The sequence below is a fragment of the Nesoenas mayeri genome (genome assembly GCF_963082525.1).
Source record: "Nesoenas mayeri genome assembly, chromosome: 4".
NCBI lineage: Eukaryota > Metazoa > Chordata > Aves > Columbiformes > Columbidae > Nesoenas > Nesoenas mayeri.
The window spans coordinates 59971447-59994110 of record NC_137540.1 but is presented as its reverse complement, the minus strand read 5'-3'; the positions used below and the strand labels follow the sequence as shown (position 1 = coordinate 59994110).

At 34.3% G+C, this 22664-nt stretch overlaps 1 protein-coding gene across 2 annotated transcripts in view; it reads left to right on the top strand.

The window, feature by feature from the left end:
- SLIT2 (slit guidance ligand 2) overlaps positions 1-22664 on the top strand; it is a gene marked incomplete at both ends in the record, with an annotated part of 263549 nt that overhangs the window by 208375 nt on the left and 32510 nt on the right. For both annotated transcript variants that reach the window (XM_080343319.1, XM_080343318.1), the window contains 11 exons: positions 337-480; positions 1611-1777; positions 2502-2634; positions 5548-5616; positions 8014-8085; positions 8310-8381; positions 9768-9839; positions 12364-12527; positions 17495-17619; positions 17752-17849; positions 19259-19398. In XM_080343319.1, coding sequence (XP_080199445.1) covers positions 337-480; positions 1611-1777; positions 2502-2634; positions 5548-5616; positions 8014-8085; positions 8310-8381; positions 9768-9839; positions 12364-12527; positions 17495-17619; positions 17752-17849; positions 19259-19398 — 1256 coding nt within the window. The remainder of the gene's footprint in view (positions 1-336; positions 481-1610; positions 1778-2501; positions 2635-5547; positions 5617-8013; positions 8086-8309; positions 8382-9767; positions 9840-12363; positions 12528-17494; positions 17620-17751; positions 17850-19258; positions 19399-22664) is intronic.

Sequence of the window (22664 nt, the reverse complement as noted above, 5' to 3'; positions counted from 1 at the left end):
AGCAAGAAACATGTATTCTAAAATCTCATATTTCTGTAAAACATGCTAGCTTTGAAATGTGCTGGTTTCCTATCTATCCATCAATAACTGAATATTTTTTCCTCATGAACTTTTCTAAGAATAGCTGCTTCTAAGAATTTTTAGCAGCTTTAAATGCAAAGTTAGGAATGACAGGGTCAATAGGCTTGGAAACATGAAGAGGAGGCTGCTGTGTATCTCTGGTTTGGGGAATTTGAATCAATTTGATTTATACCTCTTGGCCCCTGCTTAGGCCACCACTTCAGCTCCATCCCCTGCTCAGGCTAAGCTAAGCAATGCTGATCGTTCCTTTCTCAGGATGCTGAGGAGCAACCGTGTGAGCTGTGTGGGGAACGACAGCTTCACAGGGCTGAGCTCGGTCCGCCTGCTCTCACTCTACGACAACCAGATCACCACTGTGGCGCCGGGCTCCTTCGATACATTACATTCACTCTCCACATTGTAAGTCATGGTCATGTTTTAACTGACCCAAGTTGAAAGATATAATGTTTAAGGGACATTTCTCCTGTTGGTTTACTTTATAATTTGACAGCATGAGGTAAATTAAAGGGAACATAAAGTTTATGGAGAGATTTTTTGGAGGATGTTTCTATTCTGGACCATCTTAGACACATGAAGAGTATGTTTTCATGGTGCCCTTTGATGCAGAAGTGCCTGAGAAGGCAGGAAAAATGTCCTGCTGGCCCCCTTGCAGAAATTCCCTGAACTGAGCCAGGGTAGAAAGCCACATTTTGTGTAGGCATCACACAGTCACAGCTGGTTGAATCCACATGTTGTCTGTCTTTCTGCACTGTACCATCCAATCATTATCTTATATTTCCTCAGCCTAATCAGGATCTTAATTCACACATGTTTTATAATGAAGCTTCAGTCTCACTTTCTATAAAAAGACATCCATTTTTTATTTAAATGCAATGTAATTTAAGGGAAGGGAAGGGAAAACAGTGAGAAAAGCTGCCACTTGGTTTACTGAAGAAATGCATTTTGTAGGTAGCATCATTCAGGAAAGTACTTAATCCCATTTTTACAGAGAAAGTGACACTTTGCACCAAGTGACTAATTTGTGAATATTAAGGATGGCATGTTTATAAACAATGGAATTGTCAATAGGTCTGTGCTGAAGTAAGGAGATGCCAGAAGTACTGAGACTTCTAGAAGTGAATTCATTTTTATAACTGGCATGTAATCAATTTAGCTGTCACTTCAGATAGGAAACTTATTCCCTGGAGCAAATAAAAGATGGAAATCTTGGGATGACAAATTAATGGAATAGCTGTTTTCAGGTTAAAGCTAATAATGTAGAGTAATCACCCTTCATTTCTATATGAAATTATTACATTATCAGTACAGAGTGGCTTGACAACAAGTCAGGTCTTTGACAGTTTTGAATTATTTCTAAACGAGTTATATGAAGATTCACCACACAGAGCCTAGATAACGGCTTTCACGTATGGTTTGTACATAGTATTGTTTGAAGAATGGTATTTAAGCTTAGCTTTCTGAAAATAGAAATACATTACTTAGGATGACAAAATGGGCTCATCTGAAGTAAACTTTCCTGTGGTTCTCAGAAACCTCTTGGCCAATCCCTTCAACTGCAACTGCCATCTCGCGTGGCTTGGAGACTGGCTGAGGAAGAAACGCATTGTAACAGGGAACCCTCGCTGCCAAAAACCCTATTTCCTCAAAGAGATTCCCATCCAGGATGTGGCAATTCAGGATTTTACATGTGATGATGGTAAGAAAATTATATGAACTTTTTATAATTACAGCTTTCATATGTATAGCTGCATGATTCCCATAGATCCTAAAGCGTTATGCATTAATTAACTTCGCCTGTGTTTCATGTTCAGTTTCTATGTCAGCTTAAAAATCTTTCACCCATGCTTTGATGATCAGCAAGCACATAGCTATTCTATATATGTGCTCAAAGGTTTTTCTTGGCTATATTCAGTACCGTTAATCATAATTTAGAGATAACAGAAAAAATAAATAGATTGATCAAATGTTGTAGTTCAGCTGAGAATATTCTCAAATGCTGATGCTTGAATCAAGTGCTCATTCAGGTTATTTGATCAAATAACAAACCATTTTACTTAATTTGTGACTTCCATTAATTAGTTTGACAATTTTCAAGGCGCTAACGTTTCTGTAAAGAGAATATCTTTGGTTTTAATAATTTTTTAATTTTGAAAATCAATATTTTTTTGCTTTATTCTCTTTTATTTTTACTTTTTCTTTAATGATCATTTTTCCATATAATAACATTTTTGCCTACTAAAACGGCATTGTACTAAAAAAAGCATCACTTGAAATGTGAATTCTTGGAGCAGTGGTTTGCAGAGATGACTTAAAGATTTCCCTACCGAGAGATATCATAATGTAGAAATATCATATTTGCTTATAGGAATTCCAGGTGGGATATTAGGATATTATTGCTTCTGTTTGTTTTTATTAACCAGGAAACGATGACAACAGCTGCTCTCCACTGTCCCGCTGTCCTGCAGAATGTACTTGTCTAGACACAGTAGTTCGCTGCAGCAACAAAGGCCTAAAAGCTTTGCCCAAGGGCATCCCAAAAGACGTAACTGAACTGTAAGTGGCACACTTTTTTTCCTTTTGTGAAAATCGATGTCAGATTTATATTGCCAGGTTCAAGAATGAGGGGAGAGGAAAATGAAGAATTTGATTTAGTAGATCAGTTCAAATTTATTCATATACAGCTTTATAGGTATAAGACTGCCACGGTCCCTTCAGAAATTTGAGGTGAATTTTGAGTTAGAAATGCTCTATAAGTTTCAGAACACTCTAAGAACTATCTATTACTGAAAAGCTCTAAAAGTATATGTGTATGAAATTATAATCACTCTCAGATTTGATAATGCCAACATTGAAATAACATATAACTAAATGTGGATATCATATTACAATGGGTTCACAACAGTGAATCTGATTCTATGGTCAGTGTTTAGGAAGGATTAGAAGAAATGCAATTACATGAAACAGCCAAAAGAAACAATCTATTACTGTGTTTGCATATTTTCCTAATAAATACAGTTTTGTGACATTTTAGAAAGAATGGTCTTTTCACATAGGCGATCTTATACAATCTGTGATATTTTATTGATCTCCTGATTAAAAAAATGGTAAAGATTACATTTTATGAAAAAGATAGAATTTGCATATGCAGATGGACAGTGACAGTGATGTGACAAAGAGCTTGCCACATCACATATTGTTTGAAGATAATAACTGGATGAGCCAATTTTTATGCATTATGGAAGGGAAAATATAAACCTAAAAATTGAGTTAATCAGCTCATTTGCATCTTGATCAGATAGGACACAAGATAGAAATAAATAGAAATAATTGACAAGAAAAAAAGTTAGATTTGTGTTACATATGGCAAGTGTTTAATATTAAATTACTAATGCTTCATAATCACTGATTAATGCAGTGCTTTTCAGAAGAAATCATGACTGTGCATCTTATGTCACTGAAACAGTTTTATTCTTTTACTAGTTGGTATTGTGGAGAAGATTCTGAACTGTCCACTGTAGTTTGGTGCTTAAGAGCATCCAAAGGCTTTAGTCATTAATGAAGAGAAATTACCAAATCCTCAAAATAGCACACAGCTATATAAACATATAACTTATTTCATCAGGGTTTGTTTTTTTTTTTCTCGAATCAAAGATGACTTACTTAAATGTAGCCTGGCCTAATAAATACAATTTGACAACATGAGGCTTCAATGCAATGTAAAATTAAGCATCTAAAGAGAGATACTTTTGGAAGTGCAAGTGGAACCCTGACTGTGACTGAAAACCCATTTGTGTACAATTTGGCATGCTTTAATTAGTGTCTGTGCATGCAATTTAGCATATTTTTCAAAAGGATAATGCAGGTGGTTCCTGTTAGCAGTTGCATACTGATTGATTCTTCTTGTTCATTAGCATGCATAACCCTTCCAAGATGTACTCTTTGTGTGTTTTATAAAATATCTTAATCGCTGTTTCATTTGAACAAGGAGAAATTTTTATCAGCCGAGTAGACACTTGTAGTACTTCAGTTCTAATGAAGCTAAAACAGCATATCCTAATATATCTGTTGATAAAAGAGTATTCTCAGAATACTTGCTCCTTTGAAGGGTTTAAATATTGGTTTCTTTTTTAATAATTAAGTATATGAGCCCATGCTACATTCATCCTCATTTATGTAATGACATTAGCATATTGTAACCATGAAACTTGTAGAGTCACATATTTTGGATTTGGCAAGCAGCCCTAAGGAAGGCATGGTCTAAGTTACTTCATTAAGTTTAACTGTGTTTCAGCCCATCCATTTAGTCAAGACGGGTTTCCAAAGATGGTGAAGCATGCTTAAAACTTTAACCTCAAAATTAATATAAGAACGTCTTTATCAGAGACTGCTCTTAACCAAAGTGTGTTCCAGATGTTTGGATGGCTAATATTTCTTTTTTGTATAGGGATGATGAGGGTGTGGTTTTTACTTGAGTTCCAGGAGACACAAGTAATACCATGATAATACCACCATCAGCAAGTTATTTGCTCCAGTTGAGAAGCTGAAGACCTTTTATCTTCTTACCACTGTTTGCTCCATTTCAGAGAATCAGATAAATTCAGCACTTGCCTTGGTTACATGGACAGCCCCTCCACTTGTACTTTGTAAAGACTGGCTGCACGCTGGAAGCTTTTTAGACAAGGCTTGTTACCTTCCTTTGCCTGTGACTCAGGTGCTGGTACCTCTTGATGGCTCTGCACCCGTTAACTCTAAGGATGAACATGTCTGTTAATGAGAATTATGAGCACAGAAGAGGAGCAAGCAATATAATACAGGAGCTGTAAACCTACAAAGAGGGGGGAAAAGTTTAAAAAAAATATCTAACTTTTCTAGTGAAGAATAATTGATGATGGCCTTTATTCCCTAACATCCTCCATGGGAACAGGCTTATAGTGTGTCATGCCTGATATATCATGAGATATACATGGAGAAATTAGGGAAGGTGACCTGAACTACAGGCATAACAAGTGTATTTACTGTTAGAGATGGGACCAGCCCTTCCTTTTTCCACTATAAAGGACTACCTCTGCAATGTCAGGGTCAGTGTCTATTTGCAATAGCTGAAATTCCACACTTAATGTGACTTGCAGAAGTCAGATTTACTTTTTATCTGTGTGTCTGTGAAACAGAGATGATAAAGCCCTCATTTTGCAAAGTCTTTACAAAATAATAGAAAGCACTATGTAAGAGTTGGTTGTTATTGCTGTTACTTCATAATATCTGACACAATAGAATTTAGACCTTAGGGTGCAGATCCTCAGCTGTGTCTCTAAAACACAAAATTTACAAACAAGGTTTCATATAAAATAGAAATACTGTGTATTCGTTATTAACTTTACTGTTGGATACTAAGATTAGTGGATTAAGATAATACCGTTATAATGAAAAAATAATGCTCTTTTTTTTGTTTGTTTGTTTCTATTTTAGGTATTTGGATGGAAATCAGTTTACCCTTGTTCCAAAAGAGCTTTCCAACTACAAGCATTTAACACTCATGTAAGTAGTTTTAGAGCATCATTCTCTACTGGCATGAAAAGAAAACAAAAAACCTTACTTCATTATATTTGGGTTTCATTATAAGAAAAAAAAAAAACAAACATGGAAAATGTATCATATCTGTTAGTAAATGTAATACCTAACCACATTTTATAATGGAGGATGTGATAAGTAGAATATTACTTATTCTACTTACCACATCCTACATATAATATACTCAGTCACATTTTATAAACAGAAGTATTTCATTCGAGTGATTCCATCACAAAGTAAATAAGCAAAAATTATAGTTAACCTGAAAAGAGATGCAAGATCTTACAAAATGTGTTAGGGTAGTACAGCGTTTTTGTTATGCAGCTCCATAAAGGCACTACAATTATTCCATTTACAAAAGAAGCATTCTTTGATATGCTTCACTTCATCATATGTTTCACATAGGAATAGCACATACAGCTGTTCCTTCACTTTAATGTAACCCCTTCTGTTTCTCCCACAATATATGATTTAATGACTCAAACAAAGCTTGTCTAGAACACCTCACTCCCAATTATTGCTGACTCACTCTGTGATTTAAGGCAAATCACTAGCTGCTCTAAAATGTATTACCTCTACTTCATGAACTATTTGAATATGATTTCTGTACCTTGTAAGAGTAGAGTGAAACAGGAAGACTGTCTATGTCAGTGGCCGTAATTCCATGGCCTTTGTTAGGGCTACAGAAATTTATACCAGCTGAGGCTGAACTGTGTAACATTCTGAAAGCAGTTTGTGGTTTCTTTGTAATCAGAATAGAAAGTGGAAGGGAGTAACAAAATCTCTTAAATTTCTTTTCAACTGGGTTTAGAGCTTTGCTGCAAAAATTGACAATGGTTTTGCATTCAAAAACAAGACCTGTATTTCCTTTATTTACCTCATGCTAGACAAAAGTTGTCAAAGTTACAGCTTTAGAAAAAACTTGTTTACAAAACTTTGTATTTTGTAAGTATTGTCAGGAAAAAACCCTTCCAATATTCTGAAATGTATATAGCATAGAACCTGCAGGACACCTTTGTGGATTGTTTAGAGAAGTTACTACATAAGACCTAACTTGCAGCACACAGAAAATATAAACTTTGCAACCTCAGTACAAAAAGCAACCATATAGATTGGACTGTGTGCAGTAACAGTATCAGTGAAGAGTGGATATATGTCACAGAGATTAGGTACTCTTGGTCTATTTTTGACACGCATAGCGAGAAATCATATAACTTTACCACCTAATCAGAAAATACAGACAACTTAGCAGACAAATGTAATAAGATAAATTATAGATGAACAATAAATAAAATTCAAATAAGATTAGTATTAGCAGTGTTTATATACCAGACCTGTGGGACACTTTATTGTGATCTCTTCTGAATGTATCCTTATCCTGATGTTATGAAGTTAAGAATGTTCCTCAACTATGTCTGGAAAACCAAAACACTATGCATAGCAATTCTGTGGCCAAACAAGGAATTACATACGTGTCTCCTGAGTTCTAGATTAACACGGAAAATTGTTTATTTCTAAATTATTCCTTCTCTTTTGAATTTTGCTCTACTTGCCTAATATGTTTATTATTGTCTTACATGCTTTCACGAAATTTAAGGGGGAAAATATATATTGCTATATATTGCTATTCAACAGTACTCCTGAGTTAAAACACCAAGGTGCCCTCAGAAACAAATGCTATATTTGACCACAAGATACAGTATACAATAGTGAAATAGTCAACATAAAATGAAAACTAAAGTACAATATGAGAATAAAGAACAAACAGTATTGAAGTTTGATAAAGCTTCTTTGAAGCTGCTATCTTTGAAGCTACAAGCATACCTCTCCACCTTCCATCACACTTATGGTTAAGATTTTATTCACCAGAATATTGAACAACAAGAAAGATGTTAAGGCTTTCTCTACAGATCTTAGATAGTGTTCTTTGTAATAATAGGTCTGGGTTTTGATGTCTTCAGCATATGAGTGTTAAGAAGAGTATTAGATTATATTTACTCAGGTGTCATAAGGGACAGGACTAGAATGATTTCCACTTTAAAACACCACTTTAATTTCTATACTTGAGTTCATGTAGGATCTCATTAACTTAGTAGCATGATGGACATTGCTGTGGTATAAGAATGCATTGCACTGCTTTTTCATCTGTGTTTAAATGAAAATGCTTTTCATTGATCAGGCTGAACTCTTGCTGGGCTTGTACGTGGCATGTGAAAATAAAAATATGTGTTGCTTTAAATATTGATGCCAATGATCATACTACTTTTACTAATAAAAATAATGTGTCTGTGAGTTTTAACTTACAGTGTTTCGGGAATGGGGCAGTCATTTTAAGGTCTGAATTTCTGCATTTATTTTTTATAGAGATTTAAGTAACAACAGAATCAGCACTCTTTCTAATCAGAGCTTCAGCAACATGACTCAGCTGCTCACCTTGTAAGTTTAAACATGTAACATTGACTCTTTGGAAGCATTGCAGTGGGGTATTTTGTCTTGGAAAGAAAGGACATTTAATTGATAATAAAGCTTGCTTGTTATGGAGGCTATAAAATAACTTGTTTCCTAACTAGCTACGTGTGCAAAAGCTGGTTCTGATCATGCGCTGCATTGTTTACTGAATGGCTGATATACATCACTGATAGTATTTTTTGTATTTCCAGAATTCTTAGTTACAACCGCCTGAGGTGTATCCCTGCACGGACTTTTGATGGCTTGAAATCACTTAGGTTATTGTAAGTATTATTTTTTAACCATTGCTATTTTACAGAATTTTTATTTGTGTACAACAGATAGCAAATCTGCAGGAGGTTACTAGATTTTAAAAAATATCAAGCATTTGAGAAGTGATATTTACGTATCCTTAAAAATCTAAGTGGCTTCATTCTGGGGAAGTACATTCTCAAAATACTGCACAACAAGTTGTGGACAAGTTGAGGACCCTGGGCAATATTGTATATACAGACATACAGTTTTTCTTTAATTCTTTTTAATCTTGGCTGTATTTCTTTTCTTTGTTACATTATTCCTTGTTATAAGCATTTAAGTCCAACAAAAATGCCATGTGTATAAATTCCTCAGTATATATGAGGGTGTTTTGCAGTTGAATTTTGAATATTTTTATTCCAAGAATAAATTTCTTTCTTTGTTGTTTGATTTAATTTGGGAGTATTTCCAAAACTATGACATCACAGTTTACTATTGAAAAATCAATAAAATTACTCTTTGTTTCCAAGAAAACTTTCCATTTTAACACCAGGAGAAATATGGTTGAAAGGGCACAAAAAGGGACAAAGGAAAATAAAGACCAGTCAGTGTAGTTTACAGCTTCAGTTTGTCATTAAGGAAAAAAACAACCACAATACTGCAAAAAATTATTTCTCAAAAGTCCCCAGCAAAACTTGTAATTTTTGCCTCCATTTGGGTAGTTTCTAATGATTTAATAGCTTAGTTGGATTAAATGTGTCAAGCGTGGCATTATTTAAATGTACTTGCATAATATCAATTATTTTATATAAATGTGGATAATTTCAAGAACTATAGTCCTATATGTGCTAGATACACGTGTAACTGAATGAATTTATAGAAGAGGACAAATACTTTTGTGCAGTTTTTCTATAGGAAACAGAGATAACACTAATCCTGGTATTGATTCTTAATATGGTCTTTAGTTCTTTACCTTTGCTATCAAATTAGTACTTACATTAATGAACAGTCAATGCCTATATTTTCCATGAATCCATGAAAGATTTAAAAAAAATGTATGAACATAATTAATGGGATTTTCAGGGAATTGGTGAAAAAGTCAGAAATAATAACTCTTCTGCTGTCCCTAAATCCAATCAGTACTTTGCAGATGTACCTACTTTTACTGACCTTTATTCTTTCAATTTAAAAATAATCCTATTAGTAACATTTCTCATGAAAATTAAGGATGAAAAATATCAAGTGACAAGCAGGCTGCCAGTTAAAGCTTAAAAAACAAACGAAGAAAGAACACGACAGCTGGAAACACTGAGGAAGTGAAAGGAAAACAAAAAGTAAAAAGTTGAAAACTGTACCGAAGATGAAATTCGCAGTTAACCTGCTGATTTTTATGCATTGTTTATTTTCTTTTTAAGATCCTTACATGGAAATGATATTTCTGTTGTTCCTGAAGGAGCTTTTAATGATCTTTCGTCATTATCACACCTGTAAGTATTCAGATAGCTGCACTTTAAATGTTATATTTAGCAAATTTCACACAGTTGAACAAAGACAAAATGCGAAGGCCTGCTCTGGAACAGGCTCACGCATCAGTATAGGCTGGGGTCTGGCCAGAGCCGCTAGCAGCTCAGCAGAAAAATGCTGGGCCTCTTGGTGGGCAGTAAACTGAACACATCTGACGTGTGTTCTAGTGGCAACGGAGGCTGAAGACTCTGGGCTGCATTAGAAGCAACGAGCCAGGTGATTGAGGACAGTAGTCACTCCCATTTGCTTGGCCCTCTTAAGGCCGCATCTGGAATATGTGTTCAGTTTCTCCAGCAAAAAGCAGATGTGTATGAACCAGAGCAAATACAGGATAGGGGCAAGCAAGGTGGGGAGGTGGCTGGATTGTATGGGCTGTGAGGAGAGGTTAAAAGAACTGGGCTTATTTAGCTTGGAGAAGGAGATGCCAAAGGACCTAATAGTTTTTAAGCCTCTAAGGGGATTTCAGCAATGATGGAGACAGTTTTTTCTCAGAGGTGTGCAGTGAAGAATAAGAGTCACAAGCTGCAACAAGGGAAGTTTGATTCAATATAAATAAAAATTCTTTACGGTGAGGGTGGTTCAGCTTTGGAAAAGGTTGCTCAAAGAAGCAAAAAATCTCCATCGCTGGAGAGTTTCAGAGCTCAGCTGGACACAGCCCTGAGCAGCCCCGGTCTGACTTTGAAGTGGGCCCTGCTTTGTGCAGGAACGGAGACTGGATGACCTCCAGAGTGCTCTAAATTATTTTATGATTCTGTGTTGGTGTCTGTTAAGTTTACATGAAATACATGACATCTGATTTCAGAAAACTATTTGAGACAATATTTTTCCCATTTTCAATTTTCAGTGGGAACCTAGATTAGGACTGGTAAACCATCTTGTGTTTATGGATAGTTATTAAATCTTCACTTGCAATTGAGGAGTAAGTTGACTAGTGCTTTTAGATATATCTGAGTTTTATGTTTCTGAACAGCTGTCATTGTTTAGAATGTAATTATCTGCCTCTGCTTCAGTAGTGGACATTTATGTTTAATTTGCTATTTGTCAGAGATTTGATGATACTAATTAAGCTTCAAGCCATTGATAATTCATTGAAGTACTACTATTAAACTAGATTATCTGCATCAAATATCAGTAAAATTTACATAGATTTGATTATTGTTGCTGGTTTGGTTTTTTTTTTTACTTAACAGGTACCACTTATCCTTGCTAATATTCTGATTTCAGAAAGGCAATTGTGTTAGTTCAGGCTGACATTCACTCCTGCAAATATGGAGTGAATAAATACTAGGTATTTCTCATTGCATGAGAAGTTCCCTGACACTAAGTCTGAGTTTGGTTACTGCTCTGACTTAAGGCTGACTGAACAGGTGTAAATCATTTCATGTGTTGAGCTGGAAGTATGTAGCAATAGTTAAGAGAGGGTTTCCTGCTCCGTGTGGCAGAAAAGAGTCTTCCAGCAGTGGTAGTTTCTACCACCTTTGCTTGCCAAAGATTTTCTTGTATTTCTAGAAGATTCACTGATCAAAAGTTGTGGAACAATCTGGGAAAAAGTGCGGAAAAATCTGTAGAAAGGAGGATGTTCTAATACTGCCATTTGACAGAGTGTGCGCATGTCAAGATTATCTGTTGAAAGTTCTGTGGTTATTGTATTTCTTAAAAGGAATACGAGTACATCTTTACAGAATAGCACGATGCTTTTATTCTCTAAATTAAATACATAACATATCATTGTTCTCAGAGTTTTTAGAGTATTTATAGTTTCTAGCAGAGTAAATAGACACTTTAAAAACCTTTACAGAAATTAAGTCTGAGAATCTCTAGCTAAATTGCTTTTTAATTAAAAAAAACCCAACAGATTTATTTAAAGAAATTTGTTTGCCTTCGTATTAGGGCAATTCTTATGTAACTACCACAAAGCTAGGATAATGTAGTTTTATTTACTCATGCAGCAGAGACCTCTTACAGAATGCTGTACATAGCTGTGAGTTCACTGAGAGAGCTCAAGAGAGGAAATGATTAAATCAAATTTGGAAGCTTAGAAACAGATGGTTTGTACCAGCCTGGGAGCCATAAACTGAAAAGGAAAAATATCAGGGTGGAACTCTGTGGGGTTGCCTTGGCTGCTTCAGAAGAAATACTTTACTCTTGCTAACTTAATTTCCCAGTAGCAGTTTCATTCTGCTGATGCAGCTGATCTTAGCCATTAGATACCAACACTGAAAGAGAGGTAGTTAGCATTAGCTCTCCAAACTTCACACATAACACAGCTAAGAATAGCTAAATTTCTGGATCAAATTTATTGCTAAAACTGTAATTTCTTGATTTAGAACCCAAATCCAGACACTTCGTGCTTTTAGGGTCAATTTGGTGGAGAGAGGGCAGGTTTGTGGTTTGAAGGGGTTTTTTTGACAACCTGTTTTCTGGGTTCTGTTTTTAAAAGCACCCCTTTAAAACTTTATTCGCTTTTTGTTTGTCTGTTTTCCATAGGGCTATTGGAGCAAATCCTCTTTATTGTGATTGTAACATGCAGTGGCTATCTGACTGGGTCAAATCAGAATACAAAGAACCTGGTATTGCACGTTGTGCTGGTCCTGGAGAAATGGCAGATAAACTTCTTCTCACAACTCCTTCTAAAAAATTTACTTGCCAAGGTACTGTTCTGTTTTTCTCTTCGAAGTATCAGGTTTGAATTTTTACAGATTGTTGAGATGTGAAATAAGAGTTATGCATACTCTAAATACATTTATTATAGCATCTTCACTCAGCCTTGTCATCATTCCTCCTTGAACTGAGAGATGTAGCCTTTGGTTCCATTCAGGGACTGTATTTATTTTAAAGACTTCAATGCCTATTTCTTTTCGCACAGTTGATGGAAAACAAAAGTATTTGGATTTGCAGTAAAGCATTTCTTGGTACATGGATATACATAGGTACTTGGTACTGTCTCAGTCATGAACTACAATTTAAACATCTACACTTCCCTTAGCCAAAGAATGTTCTTTTCCTTCAGATTGTTTACAGTAAAAACTGTAAATCCTTGCAGTCTACATTATCTCAGTGGTATGTAACTGAATCAATATGTTCAGAATGTTCTCTCTGAGATTTCAGGAGAAAACATAAAAAAAAAAAAGGTAGCTAAAGGGATGTGATTACCTCTGTAGAAGTTTCATTCTAAAATGTTGTTATATGTAGAGGTTTCTCAGGGTTTGGACCAAGATCATTTATCTCCATGTTGGTACCAATGTTGCTGGCTTTTATAGCACAATTTATATTATTGTCTATTATTCTTAGGTTCTTTTTCTGAACCTTGCTATTTTTTGATTAGAAAAGTACCTTTTTTACTCATATGTGAGAGAACTTAGTTTATTTTACTGTTTAATCTTCCTCTCTTCCATCCATTTCTCCTTTCTTAAATGTTTTGAAAACACAGAAAAGGCTGTAGCTTCATTTTTCATTGTTCTGATTTAAAACCATCGAAATCTCCAATTAATAAAACCAAAACAAAACAGACAATTACATGTGCTTATACCTGTAAGCTATTGCTAAGTTTATAGTTATTTCTGAGACATCAAAAACATGTCATCTTAAATCTTATAGAAATAACCTATTCTCACAGTCTAGGTAATCTTCAAGCTCTCTTGATTTACCAGTCTGTTAATATCTCTTCAAAGGTGACCATAATCCCTTTGTAATTTCTTCCTTAAAAAAGTGATCAGACTTTTTTGGAGTTCGTCTCATCTGGAGTTGTCCTTTACTGCATGTTCATTCTATTTAGTCTACTCTCCTTAGGTGTCCTGTCAAAAAATTTTTTTGTAAACAAAAGCCACAGGAATCCATTTTGTTATGTGTAATGTCTCTCTCTCCAAATCCTTCTTGCAATTTTTCAACAGTACGTCTTTGAGGTTATGCCAGTGTTCATTGCAGGTGACACTCATCTGTTGCAAAATCCCTGTCTCATTTCAAATAGGACATTTGCTGGCCAGTCATTTTCTCTACAAGCATACACCTAGCATAATTGCAGATATGCTCTTATTACACACTGTTGTAGGGATATAAGTGAAAGAATATTTGCAGGGACATGAAGGATTTCTTGGTTGTTTTCCAGCTCTGTCAGTTTTAAAAACTGTGTCACCCCTGCCTACAGTCATTGTTATGTTTCTGTCAGACAGTCCAGAAAGTATCTCTTACTCCCTCTTGCCCATCAGAAAATATCCTTTATATTATTATGCAGGGTAAGAACTGTATTTGTTTCACTTCCAAGAGTGGAGATCTGGTATTATGGATACCTTTGAGAGAAAATAATTTTCCTGCTACTGTCCTATGAAGATGCTCATAATTACAGATTGCAAATCAGCAGCTTTTCAATGACATGATGGCCCTGTAAGACATTATGTGTCTGTTACTCAAAGATAAGTAATTTTATCTTTTGCTTAAAATTGAACTGCTGAATAGAAATTAGGAAGATGCTATATTCCTATTAGAAACAAAATTTTAAGCTATGAGTGAGAGGACTTTTTGGATGTATCTGTTGATGGTCTGCTATTGTGTATATATTTAGAGGAAAAGCATAGTGTGTAATTCCCTCTTATCAGTTTCTCTGGATTCAATTGAAAGTGAATTTGACTTACATAATGAATAGTTCCCAGTGAAAATGGGCATTTTAAAATTAAGTCTTATCTTAGTTGTAAAGCTCCATAAAATCACTCTAATTCTATGAATTCTTTTACTCCAGGAATCATCCCTTAGTATTTTCTTCTTTCAGTTGTTTCTCTAGGTTTATGGGTGTTTTTTTTTCTCTTTATGTGTCCTCTAACAAATTCTCAATCTTTTGCCCCTTTAACATCCATGCCCTGCTTCTAGAGATTCCAGGGCCTTGTGGTTTTCTGATACCAGGTAAGGTTATAAGCAGATCCAAAATGGGTGATCTGATTAAGAATGGACCTTCTGACCTTCCTCTTGTGTACCTTGAGTGGACTTCTTTCCTTTGACGTGCATGATTACTGTTTGTTTTCCCCTTTGATGAATTTACAGCTGACTCTTCATGAGATATCGTTTAACACATTGTATGAATAGTTTTGTTATTTTGAAAGTCTGGGTTTGAGGTCAGAAAATTGCGTAACTGAAGTGATGGTTTCCACTGCATTGTACCAAAATCAGTGCTTTCATTAGCAGCTTTAGTATAAGTGACTCAGTGTAAAGACTGACTTTGAGGCCATATGTAAGAGAGTAGGAGTTCCTGAGTCAGAGTTTAAAGTTTTTCTTACAACAGGTTTCTCTAGAAACTGATTTTGAGAGGGTTTGTGTCATATTTTTTCTTCAAAAATATTAGATAGCTACACATGCATGCTTATGTTTGTCAGTAAAATGTGATTAGTTTTTCACTGTTTACAAAAGAACACTGCTTATTTTTTCTTTGATTTTAAGGATGTTTTTCCAGTTAGGCCTTATTCAAGAATATATATGTCTACAATATGAAAAACTAATCAATAGTTTATGAACCTCATTCTTTTTCATATACAAGACTTTGAACACACATAAGTAGAAAGAGGAAAGGAATGATATAATGCAAATGAAAATAGGTTCCAGAACTTCCTTTTTGTTAGACTTCAGTAAAAATATTTGAAACATTTCCATTTTTTGATCTTACAACTCAAGAACGATAAATCAAAATGTTAATTTTTATTGGATACTACATATACAATAGTTTGAAATAAACACAGTACAAAATCAGATACAATGTTGTTTACTATCTTGTTGAGACTTGGGTTCCCATTTTCTGGCTCTATTTCAGAAGTGAAATTTAGATTGCTAATCTATTTAGGAAAATAACCTTAGTTGCTGAATGTTTTTTAATTCATGCCAAATAATTAGCATTTTATTGCATAAGAAGTAGAAAAGAGGATATGATGTTCATTATAAACAGTTGAGGCAAGGAAGCATAGGTTTCCAGGCTACAGCATGTTGTTTTGGTTTTGTTTGTTTGTTTTTAATTATGTTTTTCACATAACTTATTAATGTACTCTACAAATAATCAGCAATAATCTAGAGTACAGAGGCAGGACTTTCTAGATGTTAATTCTATGGTGTTTGTTTCAGCTCTTCTATCTATGCCCTTTGCTAGTCTAACAGAGATAGGCATAGATTTCTCTTTCAAAATAAGGTAATGAAGACAATGATCTAGATAGATAGATTGTAGTTTTGACAATAAGCATCTTATTACATATTACTGTTTTTATCTCTCTGGATTTGCTTGCAAACTGTGACACAGAAGAATACCAGTAACTGCAGATTTAAAAAAAGATAAAATAAATGTTAACCTCCCCTTGTCTAATATCCCCTACTGAATGCTTATAATCACATGGCTGCCTTCAGTGCCAGCTCCTTTAGAATGACATATTTGAGATTAATTTTGCAAATAAAATTGCATTAAGAAAGTTAAAAAAACCCAAACAAACAAACAAAAAAAACCCCCACATATATCTAGTAAAAGTGCCTTGTTAACTTGAAAAACTTTATAGTCTGACTCACTCTGAGTACAGCCTGTTCTGAAGTAATCAGGTAGTTCTATTAATACCAGTAGGTCTCAGGAGTTTGCTTTCTTGTGTCTAGTTAGGAGAAATCACTGGTTATTCCTTAAAATGTACAAATCACCTGTGGATAACTAAAGATTTTTTTCATAGTTGAAATCTGAAATCAAGCTGGAGGCATTAATGTCATCAAGCAGTAGAGCTGGAGATAGTAGAGAATGCATGTTCATTCTCTTAATAGGCATTTGGCCAAGTAACCCCCTTTTCTCTTACACTAAACAGTTTTTTGAATATCACAAGGTGTATGAAAATGAATCATTATTCATACCCAGGTGATTCCTAACTTTTAACAAATAGCAAGTGATTTCTTCGGGGATTTGGAAAAGAAAAAAAAAAAATTGTTTCTAACTTGAAAATTCACCATGAAAAGGCTGTACTGAAATTGTAAAACAACAGAAAAATAAATGTCTAAAAAATAGGTATATAATAGGGATAAGATTTTTGTAGGCTAAAGCTCTAAGTCTGGCTTCTGAAACTTAAGATTTTATGAATATTCATTTCTGAATTCCGTCCTTATAATCTTTGTTCAACCAATTTACAGGTTATTTTACTGATTCATTTTGTCACCTCTGTGATCCTACAGATAATAAATAAATTAAGAGAAAAATACATTTAAAACAGTATTCTTAGTAACACCATCAAGGGTGAGATTGCAAACTGTGATAACCCTTTTTCTCATAGGTAGGTTTTACCCTCTAACGAGACAAAAGCTGAAATTGTATTCTTCATTTTTTCAATACAAATAGAAGGTCATAATCATGGATCAGAACTGTACAGATTTCAGAGAATGGGGAAGTGGGAGTTATTTTGGGACCAGCTTTTTTTTAAAATATTATAATTAAAACAAAAACCCAACCCAAAATATACTTGGTTATGTCAAAAGAATTAAGAGTAGTCCAGCATTCCACTCATATAGAATCACCATGAAGTCTAAAATATAAATTTCATTTTAAAATTTAAAGAAATGTGGCAGATATGTCCTGTGAGATACATAGTTGTTTGTTTCTGACTATCAAATTTGTATTTTTAAGGGCCTGTGGATATTAATATTCTTGCTAAGTGTAACCCCTGTTTGTCAAATCCATGTAAAAATGATGGAACCTGCAACAATGATCCAGTTGACTTCTATAGATGTACTTGCCCATATGGTTTCAAGGTAGGTACTGCATGAAGAGGAAAAAGCTTACCGCAATGTAAGCTTCTCCTTAACAACCTTGAAGTTTTATTTGACTCCCTTCCACTAGTGTCTGTGTTTTCTTCTTAAATTATAATTGTTGTTCCCTGATAGGGTCAAGATTGCGATATTCCCATTCATGCTTGCATTAGTAACCCGTGTCACCATGGTGGAACTTGTCATTTGAAAGAAGGAGAAAAAGATGGTTTCTGGTAAGTCGTTTTAAGTTGTAATAAGAGGATGGAAAACTACTGAGTTTTATATGCTGAAATACTTTTGGTGTTAATCTTTGGGTTCTTTGTGTTTGCTGGTATATGCACCGCAAAGGCAGATTTTCAGTGCTCCTGAAGTTTTCAGAACATGTTGCCGTCCTTGGAAACCTAAAGCTTTGAATCTGTTAAAAACAATAACGAATGATTGTGATTAGTTCAGGCATATCAGGTCAAGACAACATAGTATTGACTCCATTATGCTAATTAATAGCTAGCTAGATCCCTGCTGAAAAAATCTCACAATTCATCTGTTGTCGTGTGTATTACTTCAACAAACAGCATGTAAATGATAAAATGCAAATCCCAGTGAAACAGAAAATTAATGATTAATTTGAAACTCACTATGCCAGCAGATAAACATGCTGTGAATATTTTTAATCTTGAGTTATTTAATCACACAGTACAATTACGCCAGATGTACTTCATGAATTATGAAATAAAGTTCTTTAGCATTCTTATGTGAAATTATTAGTCATTTAATAATCAACACCTCAAGCTTGTTAGAAATGACACTTCAAAAAGATGCAGTTCACTATCCTGCAATTCATTATGACATTATTCTTATTTTTACTCCAAATTCTACCTGAAGATTAAATCATTTTCTATCAAAAATTAAGCATATACAGCTTACTGTTATGCCTCTAGAATTTAAAGTGACATAGCCATGTCTCAAAATTTGACCTTTTTCATTTATTTGTTTAAACACTACATATTTTGAAAATCAATGTGATCTTATAATCAAAGCTGCAGAAATTATGGATAGTGCCTGTTACATGAAAATGTATGTGTAGTCAAATTTGAGTGATCTTTTACATTTACAATCTAATTTGATGTATTTGGTTTGTATAGACATATGTAAAAGCAAAAAAAAAATTACTGCCTTGAAGAGTTTATACAAGGTTTGTTTTTATATATTGATGCATGTATTATGTATGGAATCTTAAACAGAACTTTATATTGGTTTATTTAACTGAATGATAGTGGAATACTATTTCCACAGTCTTTTACATGTGTTTAACTGTTTAAAAAAAAAAAAAAGTCGTCACTTTCCATAAGAAATATAATCTGATCTTACAAGATGAAGTTAGTACGCTTTTCAAAAAGAATTTTCAGTGATTTAATTTAAGAAGCTCCTTAAACTAAAGATTAAAGCACAAATTTAGAAGCCTTTTTTCTGTAATTTAAAATATGAAAAATAAACATTTATTATATGGTGGCTTACATTATAGCAACCTTGTTCCTTTATGAGATAATGACTATGAGTTATTGTACCTGTTAATTGCAGAACTTCTTGTCTGGTCTCACCAGCTAAAATGTCAGTGTGGTTACTTTTATTTTCTGTATTACAGGTGCACTTGTGCAGATGGATTTGAAGGTGAAAATTGTGAAGTAAATGTTGATGACTGTGAAGACAATGACTGTGAGAATAATTCTACTTGTGTGGATGGAATTAATAATTATACTTGCCTTTGTCCACCTGAATATACAGGTAGGAGTATAAGAGAAAGTACAAGTAATTAAAGAATTCCTAGCAGAACAGTAATATTCCTCAGTTTGAAGGTGAATTAGTAGTTACTCTACAATTGACTTAAAACCAAGTTTCTCCCCATATTTCTCTCCTGTATGGCTTGTTGTGTTGTAAATTTAATACCCACTCATTAGTTCCTTTCTTAGTTTTGAAATTACAGCATTTGATATTTAAAAGATCATTCAAAATGTGTCTCTCCCTACTGTTTACCTACCCAGACACCCCAATGAAGAACCTCTGTAGCTGCAGAAATCTGAAAAATATTCTGCTTTTATCCTGTATGCCTCATGTTACCTATTGGGCAGAAAAGAATCTATCTGTGCCAGAAGGGAACTGAATTTGGCATCCTTGAATGCTGTCCTACCCTCTGTTAGAAACATTAATTTGGAGTGTGATGCTTTCTGTTCTAGTATGAAAAAAAAATATCATTACAGAGTTTCTAATTATTTGTTTCTCTCAGTTGGCAGCCAGGCCAAAGCATTCCCCTCTCTTTGAGACAGAGAGTCTTTGTTTGCTGTCACCATCTCTGTGGGAATGGAAGATAGTTAGAACAGCAACACTGGAGAACAAGAAGTAGGATCTATTCTTTACATTGATCTGATTTGTAGTTTTTATGACTAGATAGATCTATTTTCTGTCAGCTAGTTGACCACTAGGAGAACAAATTGCTTAAATTCACGAAACTACTATTTGAAATGGATAAAAAATAAATGTAAAATCCACCATAATTAACTCAACTCAGTCATCCTATATCTTTAATCAATCCTATTGCCTCTGTCCAATGAGGTTTTCACTATCCTGAGGGAGCACTAAGTTTGAGCTCTGGAAAACTGGGAGGAGAAGTGAACTCCTGAATTAATTTAATTTTAGAAAACATAGCTAATTCCTTTTAATGCAAGCTATGTCCATCATTAGTTCTACAACCTGTTGGATTGCTCAAATGTTTTATGCTATTCAAATCTAAAGTAAATATTTAAATCTTGGAAACCCCTAGTGAGTGAAGATGACAAAACACAGGTATATAGGAAATACAGCTTCATAATCTCATATATGTATTTATCCTGTACTTATGCTGGGTAAATGTTTGGAAGAAATTTCCCCATATAGCATAAGCTATAATATCTACAGCAATGCAGGTTAAAAGTATAAGTAGCCAGCATAAGGTATTTAATAATAAGTGGATGGTCCATATCTGGAAGAACAATCTTCTGCTTAGACAAAATACTATTTTCCCAAGTACTGATACCTTAATACCTAAGAGCAATTGACAATTCAAACCTTAGAGACAAATAATAGGTAACAGCATCAGTAAGTAGAGACAGGTATTTGCTATTTCTCCTCTAACTGTATTTGAGCTCTATGTCGGTCAAGCTTCAGCTACCCTGGGATCGATTGCCGTATCCCTAATAATGTGATCAGATGTTCTACTGTGTAGGCTGGAAGAAAGCAAATCAAGGTCACATCAGTGCAGTATTCCTCTTCAGTGGCTTCATGCTAAGAGGTTTCATGTATCTATTAGATAGTGGGCAATTCATGTGCACGTGCGTTCCTTCTGTGCAGCTTTGCAGGTGTTTTTGTGTCATTTGTTTCTTCATTTTTGACATTACTCTAGGTGCATTTAACTGCTTGAATCAACAGCTTGCTGTATTCGCAGTATGTCATGGGAGAGACCGTTTTGTATTGAATATCCATGGAGCAGATACAAAGGCTTGTATTATATGTGATAGCCTAAAACTTTGATTAAGTGTTGCATTTCTATAGTATGGTAACTGAAATTTGCATTTTACATTTACAATTGAAACAGCAATTTTAGCATTTCTCTATACATATATATGGGTAGAGCAAAAAGGAGCACATAAACGTCGTTAACATTTTTGTCTATTGCAGTTGTCCTGCTTCACTCAAAACACAAGAAAGTGTATTTTTTAATTTGATTCATAATTGTGGGAAATTCTCAAAGGACAATGCTATCAGTTTACATGGCAAGAGTTTTTGTTTGCTAACTGTATTTCAGAAAAAGGGATTTGCTTTTACCAGTGCAATACCTAACCATAATTGCTACTGAAGTCACTAAGTCATGTGAGTAGGTGAGAACCTTCTCATCGGCTCTAAAATAAAGAAAAACAATCTACTTGTAATCACTAAGTTTAGTTTTCTGTTTTTCAAAAAAGTTGAGCATTTACACTATCTCACTGGATTTTTTCCAGCACCATACCAAAACCAAAGACACGTGGGTTTTAAACATAAAACAGCAGAGCCTCAACTCATTTTATTGATAAATTGGACCAAAATTGTAACAAAAGTTTGGGTTTTTCATTCCATAGGGTACAGCACAGAATTCTACAATATACTACTTATCTTGCAAAGCATCTGAGGATAGGACACAACATGTGAGATCCAAAGTAATTTTTGAGATTAATTGTAAAGAGAAAATATAAAACATTGAAATAGTTGAGGGGTCTTCACATCCATCATCCTTGAGCTTGCATAATAATTAAATAACCTTCAGTGTTAAGAATTAGACTGGCAGTAGTCTGGACACATCAGGATCTAGAAATGGTAGTGTTCAGATATAAAGTAATCTTACAGTTGCCTCAAGTGTCTGTGAGGTACCAAAGTATTTATAGGAATTTTTTATTATTTCTCTGGCTTATAGCCTAATTTGAAAGATAAGTAACAGAATCCCTGTCCAGTATGGATACAGTGTTTTTCATGAGGAACTTTGTAAAGATCTGGATTTTGGTATCTGTTCTAACAGGTTAAAATCAAATCTCCATATTGCTAATGTGTTTTGTTTTGGTTTTTATGAAAGGTATTTTTCATTAGGTAATTTAATGTGCTAGCTGGGCAAACTTACTAGGAAAACAGGCTATATATTTAGTCGGTAAAAATATTTTTAAATTCAAAGATACTTGATCTCTAGTTCAGAACATCCCTGAGTTGTTAAGTTGCTGGAGACTAGAACAGTATACATAGCAGGAAAATACCACCATAGGTTTGTCCTGTTTTCTTTTAATTCTATGGGCAATACTTCAAATTCTCTTGTGTTCAAGATGTCACAACAAATATATATATATTGCATGTAGAAGTGCACAAGCCCAGAATATTTTTCTGGGTGAATGGTTATCTGCAAATATGCTTTAGATTTCAGTAGCACAGTATAAGGAAGAAATCAGCTGAAACCTGGTTGTATGAAAAGTACATCATTCTTCTTTAAAGTTTTATTT